Source organism: Heliangelus exortis, chromosome 3 (assembly GCF_036169615.1).
Source record: "Heliangelus exortis chromosome 3, bHelExo1.hap1, whole genome shotgun sequence".
In the NCBI taxonomy this organism is placed as follows: Eukaryota; Metazoa; Chordata; class Aves; order Apodiformes; family Trochilidae; genus Heliangelus; species Heliangelus exortis.
Window position 1 is genome coordinate 52,840,197 of NC_092424.1, and position 22,464 is coordinate 52,862,660.

Genomic DNA, 22,464 nt, shown 5'->3' on the forward strand with positions numbered 1-22,464 from the left:
AAATAAACTTGCCTGTCTGGATATCAAGGCGTAGTTCTGTTTTCATAATATGCTATATCAAGATCAAGGCACTTGCTTTGGTTCTCCTTATACATGGTTTTGAAAAAAATCTGTATTTGATTTGTTCGTGAAGTTTAAATAGCTAAGATATTTAAAAATATGACTTAAAATAGCCATGTATGCAAATGGAGGACAGCATGTTTCTTTGCACTTTGTTGAGATGTGTTTAATTATAAATATGCAGGAGGCTTATGACCATCTGGTTACCTGCCAGACTTCAAAGTATACATGTCCTGAGGCCTCTGCTCTGCTTTCAGGGCCACCAAGACCTGAGCTTGAATAGTAACCCTTTAAGAAGAGGGGCTCTCTTTTCCATCTGTCCCATGTAATTAGTTTATTTTAATGGAGGAAATTGCTTTCTCGTTGCCCTCCCCTTTCAGTTCAAGTTTTGATTAAAATACTTGCATGATAATCAGTCCCAGTGGGTCTGTTAGAGTTTATGAAACTGGCTGCTTCCAAGGATCTCGTGGCTTGAGCTGAAGATAGACCTGGGTTGCCATACACATGCATACCCTTGAAATTTTTTTTACTTATGTACAAATAATGTCAGGATAAAATATAAAGTGCCTTTGGTTACCTTTTTGATAACACATAAGAGAAATATGGGAGCTGAAAATAGAACTTAATTTGCACTTTCTGAAAATGCAGAAGTGAAAGTGGTTTTACAGTCCTGCTGAATACAGGAGGAGACCTGGTTTTGTTGGTTTATTTTGCCCTGTTACATTGAAATGTTGACAGAAGTGCCATGCCTGATATACATAATGCAACAAACTATATCCTTTTCTAATTGCACAGATCTGCAGTGTTTCTGTGGGTAAAAGATCAAGTGAGGGCTGCTAAAGGGAAAGGATAGGACTAATTCTGTAGGATTTGCTCCTACCCTAAATATTCTGCCAGAGATTTTGGACAGTAATAGGAAAGTGTGCCCTTGAATAGTATGGAAGCATTTCTATTTATTGGATTGTTTCCTTTCAAAATTTTTCAGTCATCAGGACAGTAACTTCTGGTATACCTGATATACTTTTTATTTATTTATTTATTTATTTTTAATTGTTATACATGGACTGGAAAATGTGATTAAATCTATCTCTTTTCATACACTTAGGACCAGTGTATTCCACCACTTTTCCCAGCAAATGTGCCTAATAGGCTCTAATGGGCCCGTCATTCCCCTTTACCAGACAGAAGAATAAAAAAATCCTAGATTTTGGTTCTTACTTCAGCTTTGATATTTGAAGAAACTCCCTTCAAATTTGGATGACTTTGGATGACGTGTTTGGGATTTTTATTACAGCCTGAAGTGTAAACGTTAGAGAAGTATTGAAATAAATTTTATCTCTGTTTTTTACCTCTTTCAAAAGCATCTCCAGAGGAAACATTGCTGTTTTGCAGGTTTTGCAACACACCCTTGAACCGTACTTCCTAGGCTTTATTCATACATACACACAGGGTGTCACACAGAGAAACACCAGCAGCCTGAAAATCAAAAAGTCAACCCAAAATCTCAGTTTTGGCAGTCCTCTGTGTTGTGATGCCTCTTTGATCTGAAGGAAAAACAACACCAAAAAATGGACAAGAGAGATAATGCTGTAGCCCTAGCAAACTTAATCCTTACGTTGGCCAACTTTCAAGCCTGCTACTGAATATGTATAGGGGTTTCAGTAGTAAGGCATTAATGGATTAGTGGACCCTGGGGGACCACTGTGATCATTTAGTCTGACTTGCTGTGTAATGTGGCCATAGGTCTTGTCTAAATTAATTCCTGAATGAATCTGAGCCTATCTTTTGGAGAAGACTTTTGCTGCAGAATGCACTACAAGCCTCAGATTTTAACTAACTGCTTAGGTTTTTCTGGGCTTTCAAAATGTATTTATAATATCTGGTCTTAGATCTTACAGGTTAGACATCCCACCATAGTATAGTATTAATTTGTCAATTAAAATTAAAACAAAAAATAATTAAAAAAAACCCAACAACAGGTGAAACTTATTATTATTAAACTGCTTATTAAACTCCCAGGGGTGAAAGGGAGGTGCGTTTTCTCTCAGTGCACAACTGGCCTAAGAAATTTTTGAGGAAGACAGGTAGTTTTTAACTATATTATTTCAGTAATGCTGTTCAGTCTGTGACTGATGTCCAGTGATCCCAGAGGACAGTGGATTGTACCATGGGGAAGGAATGGGAGGGGTAGAGGGAATAGATCCTTCTTAAGTCAGCCTCATTGCCAACAGCAAGATGCTGGAGAATGAGATCAAGCTCCTGCTGTCTTCACAAAGTAATCCCTTTTTTTTATACTTAGAATTGTCATCATCGAGGGTCAAATTTGTTTTCTGTATGCAAGTCTTGTAGTTTACTTTTTATACTGTCTATGAGATTGGACATGCTCAAACTCAACCCCTTTAAACTGGTCTAAATTATTCAAATTGTGGTTTTTGTGTAAGTGTTTGTGTAAGTTCACAATTTGTAGGTAGGTTCAAGGAAACCTGGGTCAAATTTGAGAAGTCTAATCACTAAGCATGGACAAAAGTTTCTGCTAATCTTTTCAACAAATAGAGTTTTCTTATGTGGCTGTTATTAGACAGTTGGTTCAGTTTAATAAAAAAAGATAAAAGCTGATTTTACTAAGCAGTAATTAATTTATATATGCTTTAGCATTTTAATATGCTGAATGTAATAATAGACTCAGAATAGGATGTGTCAGAAGTGATCTTTTAAAGATCATATTGTCCAAACTCTCTGCTGTGGGCAGAGACACCTCTCTGTAGAGCACATTGCTCAAATCCCCATCCAACCTGACCTTGAACACTTCCATATTGAGGTACCCTGTGTGTTTTGGGTTTTTTTTTTTTCCTTCCATGGGTGTTTGTGTCCCTGTTAGATGTCTGGTCCAACTTTTCATTGGCAAATTCATCACTAACTTTGCCTGTTTCCCAGTTTTGAGGATCCTCCTTTTTTTTCTGTATGTCAAAAACTGATGTTCCCTGTCATTGAAGGGTATGTTAATCACAAAAGCATTGATGTAAGAGAACTCAAATATGGGATCCAGAGCTTACTGTCTCCTTATGTTTTTGTTCCTTTGAACTGCAAAGGTTGTACTCTGCTGTTTTATGAGACCTATGGAAGGAACTCGATGGAGCAGAGCAGTTTGCCTCGATATGCCCTCTTTGCAGAAGACAGCATAGTACAGTCAGTTCCAGAACATCCCAAGAAAGAAAATGTGTTCTGTCTCAGCAATTCTTTTGGAGATGTCTACCTATTTCAGGTAACAGTATGCATGCCTAACTTTGTGGTTGTTACCATTTTAGGATGTGTTTGTTAGTATGTGCATTGTATATATACATACAACACACACCATCATGCTTGTGCTTTTGGTTTAAAAATAAGAGTGTAGTTATACTATTATACTATACTATTATAATACTGATTCAAGTTCTGTGGTGTGACTCCAGGTATATGATATTATATCAGTTTGCTCAGTTATGGTTCAGAAATAAAAAGTACAGATCAGAAACCTGCAAGACACTTTTGGTACCTAGTAGTTAAAAGCTTCAAGAAAATCAGCATTATTATAAATATTTTTCCATGTCTATTAGCTTTTCACCATTACAGAATAGTGGGCTCAGCCTGGATGTGGTGGTCTCAAACAGAATTGTTTAAGTGAGATGTTCAAAAAAGAAAGCTAAAAATGATCTGAAGATCATGGCTGCTTAAGTGCACCACTGGAAATGTTAATAAAGAACAGCATATAGGGTACTGTCTGCATGAATACATGTTGACCCGTAGGCACACTTTTCAATATCTTGGAGACACTTTGTGCAGATGTTTTGTCCTCACCTTTCTGTCCTTTCTCCACTAACTTAGCATATTTTAAGAAAGCAGATATCTCTTCTCAGACCTTTCATGCAAAATCATCTCTGTTGCTGTGTTACCTGCAGAAGAGGAAGTTTATCTTTGAAACCTGTTGTTTTTTACTTCAGTTATGTGGAGGGATGAAGGATGGAAGTCACATCTTCTCCACAGCTCATGGGGCTCTGTTGTGCTTGCCCTCAGACCTTATCTAAGAAGGATAAGCTGAAGATTGGAGGCAAGCCATGATGGAATGCAGGAAAAACAGTTCCTTTATTTGCACAGTTTTAAAGATAAAACCTTATTTAACTGATTTTATAGTAAAGTGCCTAAGATGTCAGTCAAGTACTTCATGTCGTAAAGCTGCTGATTTTAACTTTTTGGTTTTGTTTCTTGTCTGTTCATACTGTTGGATTGTTGATTTGTTCCACAGGCGACAAGCCAGACAGATCTGGAAAACTGGGTTACTGCCATACATTCAGCTTGTGCTTCCCTGTTTGCAAAGAAGCTTGGGAAAGAGGACACAGTTAGGCTGCTGAAAACTCAAACCAAGAGTCTCTTCCAGAAGATTGACATGGATAGCAAAATGAAAAAGATGGCAGAGTTGCAGCTCTCAGTTGTTAGTGATCCAAAAAACAGGAAGGCCATAGAAAATCAGGTAATGGAAACTCCTTTCACCTTTTATAGGAGTATATTTATCATTATTTCTTGCTTTGGTCTCTAATTGTCAGTGCTTTCTAGGCCTGAGAGGTCTTGGGGATAGCTGACATAGTAGTTGTAATAATTTCCAGGTTTCTACAGCAGTCCAGAGTATCATGGGAGGTAGGCTTCCCAAAGGTGAAGGTCAGACAGATCTGTATTATGAGCACAAAGCTATTTCTTTTCTGGTAAAAGATACTTAATTTTCACAGGTTTATGATATACTTCACTGTTAATAATATCTAGCTGTTACAAAGCATCCCACAGAACATGTAGTATGTTTTGTGAATTATTTATTAGTGATTTGCTGTGGAGATTTAAGAGTAAGTACTAAGCAATACTCTTCTGCACCTTAAGACAGGACATAAAGAGTACTTTATCCAAATAAAATTGGAGGAAGTACTGAGGCAGACAAGACTGTGTTCTTCAGTTGAAATTTAGCCACATCCAGAAGGCTAGGATCGTCTAGGCTTCCTAAAAAGCCTTGTAGGAGTCTAAATGAGAACCAGAAGTAAAGAGCAGAGTTTTCCATCCTAGGTGGCAAAGCACTGCTGTGGGTACCACTGGCAGCCCCTAGAGCATTATGTTGGTATCAATTTAAAGAAAAGGGGGTCACTTAGTCACTAGCAGCACCTCTTGTGACACACTGTGGTTGCCTGCTGGGAATTTTTCACCTTGGTGTAAGCTATGGCCAATTACTGCTTAGCTTGGAGAACTTGACATACTACAGGCAAGATCTTTGCCTGTGGCTGGAGCAGACAAAATGTTTGCATACAAACTTGTGTCTAAGTTAATTTTGTTTTGCACCAGCAAGAAATGAGCTGAGTCATCAGTTGCCTCTCCCTGCAAATCTCATTATGGCTTCTGGACGCCTGATGTGTTACTCTGATTGCATTTTCAAATTATAGTGATAGGAATGCTTGACTTTTGGCTACAGTAGCAGCATCGTGCTCAGGAAGATTCACAACTAAGCTATGTATTTAAAAGAAAAAATCAAATAATATCCTCAAAATTTAGATTTCACGGTGTGTATTTACCTTGGTATTTTAGACAAGCCGTGCCTAAGAATCCAAGGGCATACTGATGAGCAGCTAGAAGTGTTCCCCAGTGAAAATGGTCACCTTATTGGCTGTGCAGTGGTGCACAGATATCAAGGCTTACTCTGCTCTCAATTCCGACATGTGAACCAGGAATCACTCCAGTGATACTTTATATCTTGAACTATATCTTGAAGTATTGACATCAAGTCCATGTCCCTAGTTTTGCAGGCAGCAGCTGGCAAAAGGCTTAATGTTCAGGCAAAGGCTTCACTTTGCAGAGCCTCCCATGTACGAAACCTTTCTAGTAGTTCAGCCTAACATGAATGAATTGAGGTTGGTCTATGAATTGAGGTTGCTGTATCTTTCATTAGGCTATTAACAGAATACATCTTATAGTTTGAATTCATTGACTGGTATTTGAGAGCCCATCTCTACCTTCCTTTCCAGTCAGAGTAGGTATTGCTCTCTCATTACTTAAGTCTGCACACTATGACCTCTTGAGTAGCAACTGAAGTTTGTCTCCTTTCATGCAATGCAGCATAATTATGTCTCTTTGATTAGTGGGACACTTTTTGAGGTTCATGATTTTGATGCTTATAATACTTAAAATTCTTACTATAATGGTTTGAACTTGACAAAGGGCAGCCTATAACTTGTACTGATGTCACAGGCAAACTCCTGTAGCACATTTCAGTCTGAAGCTACATGAGCAGAGTTCAGTTAGTATGCAGGTTCATGCAGGGATTTGCAGTGCAGATGTTTGCAAGCCCTTTGAGTGCTCAGGTGTTCATAATTTATTTCATGGTCCAGAGACTAGTGAGGTGAATGCAGGAAGAAAAACATTAAACATCCTCTTATTGTAGTAGGTTTTGAGATCTGAAAGAATCTACAGATTTTGAGAGATGTCTAATATTTGTAGCATGATTCACTGAAAAAAAAATCCTGCTATATATTAAATTAATTTACACACACGCATGCACGCACCCCCATTATTAGATACTGATGTGAGTGTATCTAGTCAGCTGAAGAGTATTAATGATGCTTTCTTAATATCTGCTAATTAGATATTCTATTCTTGAGCAACTACTTATCTTTTCCAAATCAGTCCCTGGGAGAAGCTGGCTGTGTTCTGCTAGAACTGAAATCCTGTCACTAGGACTTCAGAAGATTTATTCTTGTTAGTCTGCTGTCTGTGAATGTCTCAGAACACCAAATGAGGGCAAACCAGTGAGACAGGGGGGTGAGATGGATCATGTGCAAATATCCACTAGTTAACAAACAATAAATTTATAATGAGCCTTTTCTCCGGTCTTGATCCCTTTGATCTCTATAGAATTGCTCCTTACAACTGCTGAACGTTTGTTGGCAAAGTCACTTCAGAGAAAAGTTAATAGATAACTGGGTTTCCTAGTCTTTTGATTTAATGTCTCAGAGATAGGCTTTTGCAAAGGAAAAAAAAAAATCTTGCTTTAATTAGTAACTAGGAATTCTTAATAAACCTAGTAAGCTAACAGTTTTGGAAAAGCTCTATTACTGAAGGAAAAGTTTTCATGTGTGCAGCTCAGTTGTTTAGTAACTGTGGTTGCTTAGTTGTCTTTTGCCCACTTTGAGCAACAAGAAGAATATAAATTTTTGGGGTTGGTTTTGTGTAAATTTTGTGCTGTTTTCAATCATATGGCAGTTATGATTTCTCCATGCTGAAGTAAGTTGTATTGCCAACACTGTAGTTTATAAGCACAACCTACATTCTGTGCTGGAAAACTTCGCTGGTGATATATTTTGAGAAGTCAGAGGAAACGGTGTGATTGACTTCAGAGGGACCACATTGGGTTTTTTATATAGAAGGATGAGGCACAATGTTCATTTCTTTCCTCTGGGGACTTATATTGGAAACTGATTTCTAAATCCCTTCTTCATTTTTCCTTCCTCTTCCGCAGAAAAGCAGTCACCCAACCTCAACTTTTTATTTTCTTTAAATAAAAAATTGATCTAAAATCCATATTTCTCAACTAAAGACTTAGTATTTCACAGGGCTTTACAAGTAAGCAAAACTTTTTCATATTTCACAGTTACCATCACATGAAAGGCAGTTGCAGTAGGGAACCCTGGACTGCTAAAATTGCTATGGGCATCTAAATGAATATATGTGTTCCTTTTTGGTGTCTAGCAGATTGGCTGGAGAAGCTCATTTGATCCTCTTAAATTTGGTGGATTTGCACATTAGCAACTGCTAAACTAGAGCTAAATAGAAGAAGTGCAAACAAAAGGACAAGTAAAATGTTGGTTTTCTAGGGAAATGATTGTTTTATGAGGGGAGACCTCATTGCTCTCTATAACTACCTGAAAGGAGGTTGTAATGAGACAGATGTTGACCTCTTCTCCCTGATTACCAGCAATAGGACAAGAGGTAATGGGGTCAAGCTCCCCCAGGGGAGGTTCAGTAGATTCAATAGTATGAAACTGGTTGAGAAATGTCTATGGCCTTGCAGCCTAGATCAGGGACATGTTCTCTCTTGTTTTTTCTAGTCCAATAATAATAATAATAGACTTAGGAACTGTTTAAGAGAAAGTGGCAGCCCTTCACATAGCTGTTGTTAGCACTGGACACTTTAGAAGACATCAGTGGAGCATCTGCCAGTCATGTGTATACAGCAACCATTCCCAGTACGCCACTGGTGGTATGGATGGAAATCCCAGCTCTGCACGTAGTACCTGTATCCATGTGTGATTATATTACTATATGCATAAAATATGACTTACGTGGTGGTATCCCTCCAAGGTGTTACTTCTCTCCTAAACCAAAGAGAATTAAGATGAAAGGTAGCAAGTTTGAAGATCCTTAGGTGTCAAGATGCAGTTCAAAGCCTGTGGAGTCAGTTTTAAGAAAAAAAAATAAAATGAGTTTTCCCAGCTGTTTAACCTGCTAGAGAAATCATAGCATTTGCTGTCAATATGCCTGACTGCTACTGAAGTTAGTGAAAGGGTTTGTTAGCATTTATTAAAAGCTCTTTAAACAAAATATTGTGTATTGAGTCAAAAGCAAGGCTGTCAGTGCCTGTAGAAGTGGTTTTAATGGGATGGAAAATCTAACTCACAGTTAGGGCACTGCAGCTCTGGATCTACTTCTTTATGTACTTGGTATGTAATTGTATTGTGTTGTCTCATTTTAGAACAATAATATGAATAATAGTTTCCTGAAAGCATTCTAGGCTTTTCATATTTTACTATATTGGCATAATCATGTTTTCAAAGCTGTTCAGAGGTTTCTGATGCAATTCATATTTTCTGTGCACATGATAGTTAACTTACTTATCAGATGGGTTATCAAAGTAGATATTTACTTGCAGGCATTGAAATGATGAGGCATTAGTGAGAAAAACAGGCACATGGATGTTATTTTTATTGGCATTTCGTGTGTGCATCCAACTAAAAGCTGTTTATTTATTGCTATAAGAATAAAAATGAGGACGTCAGTAAGGTAATGTCCTGTTTACTCTGGGTAGTCATAAAAGCTCTTTGTACCTTTCTACTCTTCCCTGTGGTGGTCTTTGGCTTTTTACACTGAACATAAATTTGTTACTTTTTTGTTTAAAATGTTCCTGACTCTTTCTTTTCTCACATTTGTAAAAAGGTGAGTGGAGTAGATTGGGAATTTTATTCTTAAGGCTCTCCAAAGCTCAGATTTCACATCTTCATTTTCTTTAAACCATCTGACAAAATATTGTTCTGATGCAAATTCCAGTAACAACACACAAAGAGAATCTTCTCGGGGAACTTTGCTTGCAATTGCCAGTTTTGCTACATGCACATTCAAAATGAATCACAATATACAGTTACTTTTCTTTCTTCCATGTCCTCCTTAACTGGAAAACAATATCTAAACTTGCTACAACAGATCTTCAGTTTGGGTGGTCTTTGTCCTGGCTAGATCAGAGCTCTGTTTTCTGAGAGATTCAGTGCTGGTTTTTTTCAGGTGTCACCCTTCAGAGTAGGATGGTCCCCGTCTGTGTCATTAGCAAAATCTTTTGGTAGTAGCCCATCACAGAGGAATGAAGTGAATAGTCAGCCAGGACAGTTAAGGGAGGTTATCTCCATTCTCCTCACCACTGTAATTATTATTTTGCAGATGGGTGAATTTCTGCGAATTTCTAAGATTTAATATAGTGAATAAACTGTTACTGAATGTGGAGTTGCATAGCATTATCTCATTTAATGGTAGTGTGGGAGCCTGTGCAAGAAGGGCTGGTCTTCTGGTTTTTGGGGAGGGGCAGCTGTATAATAAGATTCAGTGGCTTTCTTCATTACATCCCTAGCTATAGACATACATGTGGTACTGCTGATTTCAATCAGATTATTGACAGGAATGTAAATTAGGTACATGTGGGTGCACTTTTGTGCCATCATTGCTATGGGGAATAAGATTTCCTTTATATGTTTTGGTTAGAAATTATGAAAATTCTGTCATTCCAAAACAAGCAGAAAGATGGCATTTATTTCAAATAAAATAAAATAAAAAAATAAAGAAAAAGCTTTTGCTGCCTTGTTATTTCCGGAAGTTTTCTTAACCATATCTTAAGTCACATGGCAGTGAAGAATAAAGGGTATTGCTAATTGCACATCATTGTTGCTGTACTCCATTATGTTCCCTTTTTTATGTCTTTGAGTTAGAAGTTATGACAGTATCTCTGTAGTGTCCTTTAAAGTAATGGAATTTCTGCAAGGCTGATGTTTCTGCTTCTCTTTAGGAAGTAATGACAATAAAAATCTTTTCCTTGTCCCTAGAAACTGAATGACTCATTTATCCAGATGGGTACAATATGAATTGTGTCTGAGAACCAGAGACTGGAATGCAAAGAGATTGGTGTTGTTTGTAATGTGGTTGAAAAGCTGTTCCTATAAAACAGCACCAGAAGTTTCTTTTAAATCCACAGAGTTCCCTACATCAGCTTGCAGAGACACTTTCCATCTGGGAAGAAGATGTTGTGTAGGGAACCATTTCTGAATTTTTTTGCTGCTATAGATAGTGAATTGTGTCACTGAGAAGTTCATGTTTCTATGTGGTATAAGAACTGTTACTCAGTCCAGTCAGTTTTAGTGATCTAAGCACTGAGAGAAGGCCCTCCTCACTTTGCACCTATTCTTTTGTGCTTTCTTAAATAAGTGCTAAGTGTAAAACTGGTGTTTTGTTTCCATTTGTGTTGTACAGGGAGTTTTTTTGGTCCTTCCTCTAGGTCCTTGAAGTATTGCTACTTTGAGTCGATATGGTGTAATTTCTGGCACTACTTTACACTATTCCCATACTAGTTTGGGGTTTATTACATTGAGCTCTTCTTACTTGGTACAAGACAGGTATTTGAGAATGAGCCAGTCCTTTCCCAGCCCCAAAAAAGACACTGTTTGCACTGTACTACAAGAAGGGTGAGGAGATGGGGACCATCCCTGAGCCATGATACCAGCACTGCTTTCTCTGGGACAGTCACAGTCCTTCCTTTTACAGTCTGCAAAGCCTAGGAGTGTTCTGGTGCATGTGCCACTAGGAATGGAGCCTGCAGAGAGGACTGTGTAGCACATATAGATCCCTGTGCTAGAAACTACTGGTCTGTATTGTCTGGTTTGAATGTATTTAGCCTGTGCCTTTTTCAAGCTCCTTCTTTAGAGTTTACCTATAGAAAACCTAGTGGGCTTATAGAATCAGCTGAGACCTGCTTTTAAGCATCTTCCTCTCACTTACCTGTTTATGTGATCGAAAATGTAATTAATTTAGAATGGTTTCTTAGTGTCTGAATAGATTTTTTTGCTAAGCTGGAGGAGAATTGGCTATTTATGTTTTGGAAAGTATCATTACTGATGAAGTCCCATGTTGATTTTGCTTTGTATGTTAACTCTTAAAAAACTCCTTTCTGAACTTAGTCTCTGGTGTAAAAGCTTGTCCTCTCATTTAGCATTCCCCACGATTACTGTATTGTCCCTGCACCAGGCTTCCGCTCACGAGTTCTCCTGGTGCCCCAGGGTAAATAATTCATGGCTTTAATTCTTCAGCCTTCCTATATTTTTCTCTTTTCTATCTCTCTACCACTGCCTCCTTTTTCTTCTATTGGACTGAATACATTTATTAGGGTGACCCCTCCTTGCCTTTCTCCCAGGTGTTCTTATGAAACCACTTAAACATTGCCTAACATTTGTCTGTACTGAGAGTCACAGCCTCCCCTCCCTTTCCTCTAGGAAAAGCCTTTAGTACTTTTGCTGGAAATTCACATGGAGGTTTTGAAACAGTGGCTGAGAGAGAATGGTTTGCAATGCCCCGGGTGCTGTAGCTGGTGGTGCAGGCAAGTGCAAGAGCTGGGCCGGTCACATGAGAAGTATTTCATGTGTATTTGCTTGTTTTGGTGTGCCTCACATCAGGCCATGTCTTATCACTTTTCAGACTTGCATCGTGCTGCTGTTGGCCTTTTGTCACCCATTCCCTCTCTCACGGTTGTCTGGTTCATTCACTTTTTTCCCTTTGCTTTTGAACAGATTTCAAAAGGGTATTTTTGTCTGGGCATGTTGAAATTAAGTCCTTGAGCCATCTTTTGGGTAGTCCCTCCCACATGGGGCAGAGATTTGCCTCACACAATAGCAGAATAAGGATCACAGCAGCTAGTCTGAAGGCTGTAAATTAACTTCATGGACCAGGTCATACTGTGCTTTGAAGTTGTTCCTTTTAATTTGTGTGCTTCCCCCATTTAGTCTTCAAGAGTATAAATCTGTAGGAAGAAGTATCAGAGTTTAAAAGCTTAGAGAAATAGCAGCTGGTATTGGTTCGTGGTCTCCAATTGGTTCCAGACATCCCTGGTTTTGATAAGACAGCTCCAGAAATTCCCTGCCTACAGCTTTTGCTAATGCCATTAAATGTAACATGGTGATTACTGATGCTTTTGGAGCTGGTTAGCTAGCATCCTGTGTGACTGATAAACACTGTAATTCAATTATTTCTTCAGAATGTCCTCATGTTGTACTCCACTCCCCCTTCTTAGATTACCTTTATTTTAAAATACAGCGTAGTAGGAATGTTCAGTGGGGATTTGGTAGAAAGCCTCAGTAACATAAGGATGCCTGTCTTCAGGTCATGCTCAGTAAGGACAAGATGCTTTACTCCTGTGGTTCCCAGAACAAGTCTTGCTCTGTTCCTGAGCTATTCAAAGTTGGCTTGGCTTTGTATCCATGCATGTGTCATCCCAAAAGGAAAGACTTCACCTAAGTTTGTAGCTTTTGGCCTTTGTGAGAAGCTGACATCCATGCTTTCTTTATGGTTGGGTGTTGACACAGAGGAGCTTGTGAAAAAACCTTCTATTGGGGTTGTCCCATGCGTAAAGTACTGGCAAGCAGAAAAAATGCTCTGTGAGGAGTGCCTGGGAGTACTAAGAATGCAGAGTAATGGGCAATGTTCAAATGAACTCAAGAAAAAAAAAAAAAAGTAATTATTCTTTCTGGGGCACAAAGAATATGTATTTGGAATGTATGTGGTGAGGGGTTAGATAAGATGTCTTTATGTGTATATCTCTGTCCTTTTTCTCTGGACTTTTGTCAATTGCTCTCATGATACACTTGAAAATTTTATCTTTTGCTTTTATTAGTCATGCCTCTACAGGTTTTTTCAAGTGTATTGTAGATTATGATTTTACATTTGCAGATGTACAAGATGTATATTGTTATCCCTTTATTCAACCTCCCAGTCTAATAAGATCACCTCTTAACTTTCAAAAGTATAGCCATAACTAATGCCACAGTTTCTTAGCACGTGTAAGGAATCACAGAATAGGTAATGTCTCAGCTGTAGTATAAGCTTCAGCATCATATTCATTACAGGGCCTTTTTCATCCTTCCATTGCTCCACTTCTTTATTGTTGAAAAAGGAAAGATTCTCGTTTAGTTCCCATGACATAAGGCAGCAGCATAAGGAAATTGAACTGATTTTGCTTCTGGATGAGCCTGCAGGTCATAGTTCACCTGAGAGTTTTATTGTATTTATCAGTACTGAAGGGTCTTCTCTCAACTTTGGCCAATCTCAGTGTAAGGTGATAACGTTCTGAATGCACAAGGACAGGCAGAGTGTGCCAGTGAAAGGTATGAAGTCACTGTGTATTAGAGAAAATGTGATGAATTTTCTCTGCAGCCCTAAACCACCCGTTGAACAACCAAAATGCAGTGACTGGAGCTGATGCTGGAAGGACAGCAGTCAGGGCATTTTAATGATCTTCAGTAAATGAACATGTAAATTGACCTAATAGACATTCCTTTTCTGCTCTTCCAGGTGTGAATGTGCCTACTCTGTTAAACACAGCTGCCTTAATTTTTTAACTTTTTTTTCAGTTTTAAAGTATGTTTTGCACTGTGGGGTATATTTTAGCTGCAGCTACAATCTGTAAGTTGGGGAAATGAAAAGCAGAATTTGGCTTTTGTGAAGTGCATAAGAACATGAGTATGTATTTACATGGACACTTAAAATCTGTCATCTGAGTCTTGATTCTAGTAAACTAGAAACTTTGTCTAGTAAATATTTCAATCTCTTCACTTTCTAACTTTGCACTGAAATGAGATTAAACTGTCTGTTACATCTATATGTACCTGAGTTAGATATGTTTAAGAATTACATGAAGGATCCTTATACATCCTTGCTTTTGGTCTAGTGATTTGTACATGGACACATACAGCTCACTTTTGCAGTTTGCCTGAGCATAAGCATGTCTTAATCTATTAATCAAAGAATGGCACACATTTGGGTTGCCAGTATTGTCTCCTGTTTACAGATAGAGAGGCTATAGATGATACTAAAGGATAAGCAGAACCTATCATTATAGCCATTTCATTTTGCATAGTGCATTAGTGTAGCTCTGCAGCCTTGCTTTCAGCCTGCCAGCTCTACTATCTAAGGTCATAAAAATGAAGGAAACAAAAGTAATCTCCCAAAGAGAGGGGGGGAAGAAAAAGAAAGAAAAAAAAGGGAAGGAAAACACACCTTTGTGAGCAACAGGGTTGTGTTTTTATGTTACTGCTTTTGTGACTATCAAACTATCCAAAGTTCATATTATATTCATCTTGTCAGTATGCATTTAAGACCACCAGCTTTGTTTTATTTCAAGCCATATTTTGGGCTGATGTAACACAATATGACTGAATGTATTTTGGCAGGGAATAACTAATTTAATCCATATACTGCCAGATGAAAGTAATTTAATGTGGGTTTGTGGAAGGGCTTAAATTTTCAGTGCAGCCCACAAAGACATTTTTCCTCTTTTAATTGTGTCTTTTTATATCTAAACAGATCCAGCAATGGGAACAGAACCTGGAAAAATTTAACATGGACCTTTTCCGAATGCGATGTTACTTAGCCAGTTTGCAAGGTGGGGAGCTCCCAAACCCAAAGAGCCTTTTGGCTGCTGCCAGTCGTCCTTCAAAACTGGCACTGGGGAGGCTTGGCATTTTCTCCGTCTCATCCTTCCATGCACTGGTAAGTCCAAATGCATGGGTGCATTACACAAAGTCATAATTAATGTTGTACTTAGACATGGAATTCTGCTGGGATAACACATGGCTGCACCCACATATGTTGTTTCAGACAGTCCTGTTCCTCTCTCACTCTTTCTACCTGTTGCTTGACTGAAAAAATTTTTCTTCTACAGACACAGACTTTGAAACTGAATATGAGAATATGGCCACTTTTTTTTTTCTGGCTCCTGGGGACTCCAGAATTGGGAACCTCTGACCTATCTCTAAATATTAAACAATATTCTTCAGATGTAGATGAGTCATTGTGCTGAAATTTTGTCACTGCAATTTCACCTCCACTGGGTTCAGAGTTTAAAGTGCTAAGCTAAGTTACTTTGAGTAAAAAGAGCCTAACACTGACATTTCCAAAAGAGATTCTGATCTTTTTTTTGAGGTTTCAGGTGGCTTTATTTTTCAAAAAGAGTTTGATACCATCCTAAAGAGGAGTATTTTTAGAATAGTTTAAAACTAGAGAGAATCTAAAATCATAAATCTGCTTTTAAGAACTGCAGCCTTTGTTTCTGAAGAGGAATGAGGGAGGTCCTCAGCTGCTGTAAGCTTTTCTCATGCTGTTTGCTTTAGGTGAAGTATGGCAGTAGCAGGTTTGCTTCTGCTCTTTAACCTCAGTGGGACTGTGAGGCTGATTTTGGCAGAGAAAGGTGGACCACAGTTGCTGCATGAAAATTCAGACTTTATGGTGGTCCTGGAAGACCTGTCTGAGCATGTCTTTCTCTCTGCCACTGTTTTTATCTGTGTGGTTTGTCATTGCTTGTTAATAACCTAATGCCATCTCATATTTTTCTCCTATGTTTGGCAATTTTTAGTCTTTCTTTCTCTAGGTATTTCGTATCTGAATGATAGGTTATCATTCTTCTTCAGAGTCTTTTCATTAACTTCGTGGTTGTACAGAGCAATATTTTCTCAGTTTCTGCCTTCCTGTGACCTTGTAATTTTACACAATCGCACCATTGGAATACCAAAACAAGCAACACCTCTGAAAGTTTCACTGTCTTTGCACTTTGGCATATTACATTGAAGTGAACTGAAGTAACTCTCATTTAAAGCCTCAGGTTGAAATAACTGTCAATATTTTACTCCTATCAAAGTGATATAGGAAGGGTGTGTCTCTGTGTTTAAATAGATCTGCTCCAGGGATGAAGCTGCTCTCCGAAAACGTACCCTGTCTCTGTCACAAAGGGTCCGAAATAAGAAGGGTTTATTTTCTTCACTGAAAGGACTGGACACATTGGCAAGGAAAGGAAAAGAAAAACGACCCTCCATAACTCAGGTAGATCTTATTTGCTGGGGGTAGCATAGAATGGCTTGTTTTTGCTGGAGTTTATCCTGCGAGGTGCTGTTGGTGCATGGGGTAAGAGATGTCTGTCCATCAAACTTGTATTTTCAGTATCAGTAGGCATGGCAGACTCACAATGGGAGTCTATATATCTTGAAGACTATATATGTAACTTTGGCTTTCTTTGTGATAAGCAAAATTCATGAATGAGAGGTTTTCATCCTGCAGATTGGTTTATTATCAGCATCATGAGGCCATCAGGTTTTTGACTTGGTAAAAAACCTTGTATTCTGGCACATTGCAAACTGTTGGAAAGTAGGGTTTATTTAGAGATAGCCTGCATGCACAGTTCTTAACACAGTGTTGTGCTCACTGCAATTTAATGTAGAGTAACACAGATGAGTCCTCAAGAGAAAAAGTGCAGAGACTGCTGCAAAGACAACTGTCTTTGACATTGCCTCTCAAAGCAGCACAGCCTTGCTTGTTAGAACATTTTAGTCAACAGGAGTAGACTGCTGTCAGGCAGCTGTATGCATTGGACTAATAAAGCCTCCCCAGTTTACACCAGTGGAAGGCTTGGCACAGGTTTGATGGGGTAGGCTGGCCCTGGGGAGAGGGGCTGTACTCATGTGTGGCCCAGCTGAAGGGCTACCCTACTGCTAATGAAGCTACAGCATCTAACAGGGCCATTTTCTCATTGTGAAACCAATGACCCATCCATGCATCTAGTGTGAACCCTTAAGGAGTCTGTATTTTCTCAATAAAGACGCAAGTGAAACAAAAGTTTACTGCTGTCACCCTGAAAAAAACAGGTAAATAACAGCAAGGACCCTTGATGGTGAGACAGAAGGTATAGAGATACAACCACCTCAGCACGTTGTTATTGTCACTGACTTCTGCCATGTCTGATGTTTCTCCCACAAATCAGTATTTTTTTACATTATTTGTTTGGTGATTTTGTTCCTGTTCATCTCTGGCCCATGTATTTTGACTTTATTAGTAAAAATCTAGGATCAGCAGTAGAAAATCATCTGTTCTTGCATGTCTGGTAATCTGCTTGTGGAATATTTCAGCAAGCCTACCTTTATGCATATTGCAATAGGACCAGAGCTGATACAACAGGTTTGCAAAATAACAGGTCAGGATTTTCTGGTCTAGTGGCTTGTATTTTTGATAGGTAAATATCCATGTATTACACTGGGATGAAGATTCTTGGGGTAACTGTTAGACATTTTAGCATATCAATTGAGATGTGTTTACATGGCAAAGTTGAGTAAGAGTAAAAGTCTGTCATATGAAACAGGGAATTTAAGAAGAAATTTTCTCTGGGTCATCTTTTTCCCATTATTTCCCGTACTTCCCAGCAGGTGAGACCGGCCTGAGAGTCCTGCACCTCTTCATTAATAAAGAGGCCTGAGGGGAAGGAATGTTATGCCCCTGAGCTCTGCTCCCAGTGGAGCTGATACCTCACCCTATCTTAATTGGGTAATACATCCTCATGTGTGCTTTACAGCCCATGAAGGGGATTCTGCAGAGCTTGGGAATCAAGGAATATTATTTCCATGGCAAGGAGAGGAGGCTCCTGCTGCCCTCTCATCATTTTGCTTAGCACTATGGAAGGATCCCTGGCACAGGTGGAGGTGCTCCTCGTGTGTCCTCACCTTCTTTACTCCAAAATGTGCAACCAGCTGGCCCAAAAGAAGTGTTCATTTTCATCCACAGGCTGAGGTTCATGTATTTGTGTAATTTTTTTTTTCTTTTTTTTTTTTTTCCCCTGTACTCTAACACCCTACAATAAAATCAAGGAAATGTAAATGCTGGGTTTTGCACATGAGTAACACCAGGCTGTGACTCATACCCATAAAAGTGAGAAATTTTCAAGGGCATGGATTTAAAACTGACCCATGAATCTAGAAGGTGGCAGAAAAGGAAGCCATGTCCTTGCTCAGGCTTGTGTGTATGCATGTAATTGTATATCAAAATTGGAATAGGCCTGAGGCTGCCTTCTTTGCCATCACTTTCAGCCCACTGGGGAAACTGGGTTAAGCAGGGAGAAGGAGGAGAAGGAGCTTGCTTATCTGCCCCTTGTGTTCCCATGTCTGTGTCAAACAGGTTAACAATGTCTTGCTTTCTTGAATGTAATCAAAGTTAATTTGACTGATGCTGATATGTTCCAATCTGCCATAATGTAGCTTCCAAATTATGTAGTATATTCTTGAATATCATTGTGTCAGAGAAGTTTTTAATTTTATCTGAAGTTTAATTTTATGGTATAAATAAATAAAAAGCTTTAGAATTTCTATGCTGAGAGGCTTTTGTAAACATTAATGAAGTGGCTTAGTCTTTTACAAATCAGTTAATAAAACTGGGCTGTAGCAGATGGGGGATGTCTAATCTCACATAATCCTCAGTTTCTTAAATGCTTGTCTGCTTTTTTGTGTCTAAATGATAAACTGTTTTGAGAAATCATAAACAATAAAATACTTTGATTATATCTTTGGGTGAGACAAGGAGGAGCAAGGTCAGAAGTGGTGCCCTTTATTTGCATTGGTAGAAACTAGATTTTGTATGAAATTTTAAGAGAATTTGTTGTTGTCTCAGATTAGCAAAAAGGCCTCTGCTAGTACTAAAATAAAACAAACAAACAAACCAAAGCAAAGCAACAACAAAAACCAAAATCTAAACAAAAAGAGCTCGGAGGAATGTTTGAGATTGTTCCAATTTGTTGGCTGCAGAAGGAGTTAAAAAGTGTTATTTATATTTGCAGCTGGAGGGGGTAATGTTATTCTATGCAAGTCTCAACATCATGTATAAACTGTAGAGATCTATGTTTATACAGCCCTTGCCACCAAAATATGTGATTGTATCCATAACAAATTATTGGATTTTTTAAAAGAATTTCATTAATAATCCTAGCACCTTTATGAAATACTACTAGATAAGATTTCAAAACAGATGGGGAAAGTAAGCCTTATTTTCTGCTTTCATCAATTCCGACACACAGTAGTCAGCTATTCCCAATATTAATAGTGCATCTTTTGGGTTAAGTATGCCTTCAAAGCTAAGCTTCAGTCCAATAGTGTCAAGCTACCTACTCAGTTAAAAGAGTTTAAAAATGATAGGGTAAGAAGTTGTAGAAAACAGCCACAGTGTTTTAGAATAGCTCCTTTAGCTTATTGAGATTTGTAGGTGTACCTAGAAGTATCCCAAAGGATGAAGCTTTAATTTTGAGTGTGGTGTATGATTTGAAGGTAAATGACTTTGATCTTATTGCAAAACAGTAGAAAAAAAAAATAAGGGCATGAAGGCTTCTATATATATTTGAATGTAAGTGAATGTAAGCCTGAAAGAGAAAACTTCCTTACATTTTCTTTGTAGAGGTAGATTTGTATTTCTTTAATACTTCTTTTAATCAGAATAAAGTGATAGAAAGTACAAAAAGATCACTGGGATTTTATTTATTTACTTTTAATATTTTTTGAAGAATTTACCTAGCACAGGTAGGAAATTAAGAGGTTTATGTGTTTAACCTGTTTATTTATCCGTAATATTTTTAATAGATTTTTGATTCAGCTGGAGGACATGGATTTGCTGGTGTCCAGAATTCAGCAAACTCTGCTGAGGTAAGATATGACTGTCTTCATTCCATGCCATCTTCATTTTAATTCCTGAATATATTTCACTAAGTATCATGAGGCTGGTTCAGAAACCCCACAGAGATTCATGAGATGCATTTAGTGTTAGATGGAAGGATTATAGTTCTGCTAACGAAACAGATTTATTGAAAGTTTCCAAACATGCGTGGTAGCCTTTTTTGAAAATAAATAAATAAAATTAAAATAAATCCCTAGAAGCTTTTTTCATAACACTAATCCTTACATTGTTTACAGTGTTTAAGAGAGATTTGGAACTTAGCTTGTTTGAAAGCATCCTTCACAGTATTGCAAAACCCAGAATATTTTTTTTTTTTGCCTTTGGTTACTTCAATGGAACCTGTAAGTTTTGAGTATTTAAAATATAGCTGGAGATTTCCCAAGTAGAGGAAGAGGAAGGGACGTCCCCTCAACAGTGTTACTCAATAAATAGCTGTGGCTGCTTTTCTCCAGTGCCCTGGAGCAGAGCTGCTGCTTGCCCCTGCCTGGCATCCTCTCTGTCTCTGGGGACAACATTGCAATTCCCTGGTCTAGAGGCAAAGCAAGACTTCCCAAAATTCATAACTTCATGTGTGTAGAACTTTTGTTGTCTACATACTGTTGGGCTTACACAGGCAGAATCCTTATCCCTCAGCAGGCTGAAAATAAAAAATGGGAATTAAGACTTAGGCACAGAGTTTCTGGGCTTAAGTATAACTTTTCTATATGGGAAAGCTGAATTTCTTTAATGGCAATGATGTGCCACACTCGAAGGTGTATTTGTCTTCCTATGTACCTTGTATCCCTTCTCCTCCTTTCTTCCCTGAACCAGATGTTCCCCAGTTGCAGATTAAAACTTAAAAGAAGATTTTCAATATCATACTACAGTAGTGTTGCATTTTTCAACTGATTTTGTATACCAGCTATTAGACAAAAAGTCAAAATCTTCATTTAAAATGAAATATTGCTCTTCAAAATGATTAGCTATAATGAATCTCATGAGAAAGTGTTGGACAAAGTTCATAATTTCTCTTAGGTTTTTATATTGTTTTTATGTCATGTGATAAAAGGTCTATTTTCTCATCAAGTACATTCATTTAATAGCTAGGTAAGAAAGAAATACATAACTATGAAGTTATACCACTGAGAGTCATCTCCCACTGACAGCAGCTAATCCTATAAAGATGTTTCACCTCCTGAAAGCGTCTTCACATTTTTTCTGTTATTCGGGGGACTGTATTGAAACACCTTAATTCCCTTAGTTATTGACCACTTGCTTGTTATTTCCTGGGGTGGAAAAGTATGTATTCAAACCAAATGACTCCTCTCTTTAAAAAAAATGAAATATAATTATGAGGGATTTCTGAATGAAATCATCTCCTGTAAAGAACACTTAGAAATTCCTTCAGAATGTTTTACTGTGTTGCTGTGACATAGCATCCATTTTCCACCTCAAAGATGGAAAACACTGTTCATTCCTCTCAAGATTTGGTCCCTCCCAAACCTGAGAAGAGACCAAATCCCTCAGGTTCTCCCCACGAAGGCTTCTGCTGAGGGGCTGTGATGCCAGGCCCTCAGTTTAGCTCTGACCCACCAGGGCTTGAGAGGCTGGTGGTGCTGCCTTGTGCAATGGGGCTGCTGTGGGGCTCCTGTTCTCTGGCCTAACAAGAGCATTGGCTCTTCCTGAAAACCTTTTGAGGAGACAGAGGAGGGTTTTGAAGGTGCAAGGAAGAATATAGAATTCAGTCTTCTCCGTTTGGTCCTGTGGGGAAGGGGTGATGTCTGGCTTCTTGACCCAGCTTTTGCAACAGGGTTTACGTGTTCGCTGGAGTTGCTGGATGAAAGCAGCCTGATCCAAATTCGGGCAGGGGCTCACAGGCCCCCTCCCTGAGTAGAAAGGACCAAGAAGCAGTAACACTGCAGATTCTGGGCCAGACTTTTACAAAGTTTAGCAGGGTTGTTTTTCGAGACTGTAAAACCAACCCTCATTTAGGTACTGAAACAGCTCGAGCTGAGCTATATTTCTAGAAAAACATTACTGCTATTCTTATTATTATTATAAAAATGGGAATTAAATATACTGGGGGCATTTTTGAGACCCTGGTATTTTGATGAGTCATGCAACAACTCAGAAATGATTCATCGTAACTGTGAAAACCATTACTTTGGCATCAGACCAGTTTCATTGGCTGCTTTCAAATGAAAAACAAAAACAGCAGCAAAATTTGTATAAAATGCTACCTGAGGAGTGCAGTGAGTGATGAATAGTGAAGTCTGCCAGGGAAGCTGTATTTTCCCTGAAAAGGATGATAAAAACAGAGGCAAACAGCAGGGGAAATTATGAAGTAACCTATTGGTCCTGCAG

At 38.4% G+C, this 22,464-nt stretch overlaps 1 protein-coding gene across 7 annotated transcripts in view; it reads left to right on the top strand.

The window, feature by feature from the left end:
- The window catches only part of TIAM2 (TIAM Rac1 associated GEF 2), a 171,009-nt gene that overhangs the window by 92,065 nt on the left and 56,480 nt on the right, over positions 1 to 22,464 (top strand). For all 7 annotated transcript variants that reach the window (XM_071740617.1, XM_071740615.1, XM_071740620.1 and 4 more), the window contains 5 exons: positions 3,150 to 3,322; positions 4,340 to 4,564; positions 14,950 to 15,135; positions 16,315 to 16,461; positions 20,028 to 20,090. In XM_071740617.1, coding sequence (XP_071596718.1) covers positions 3,150 to 3,322; positions 4,340 to 4,564; positions 14,950 to 15,135; positions 16,315 to 16,461; positions 20,028 to 20,090 — 794 coding nt within the window. The remainder of the gene's footprint in view (positions 1 to 3,149; positions 3,323 to 4,339; positions 4,565 to 14,949; positions 15,136 to 16,314; positions 16,462 to 20,027; positions 20,091 to 22,464) is intronic.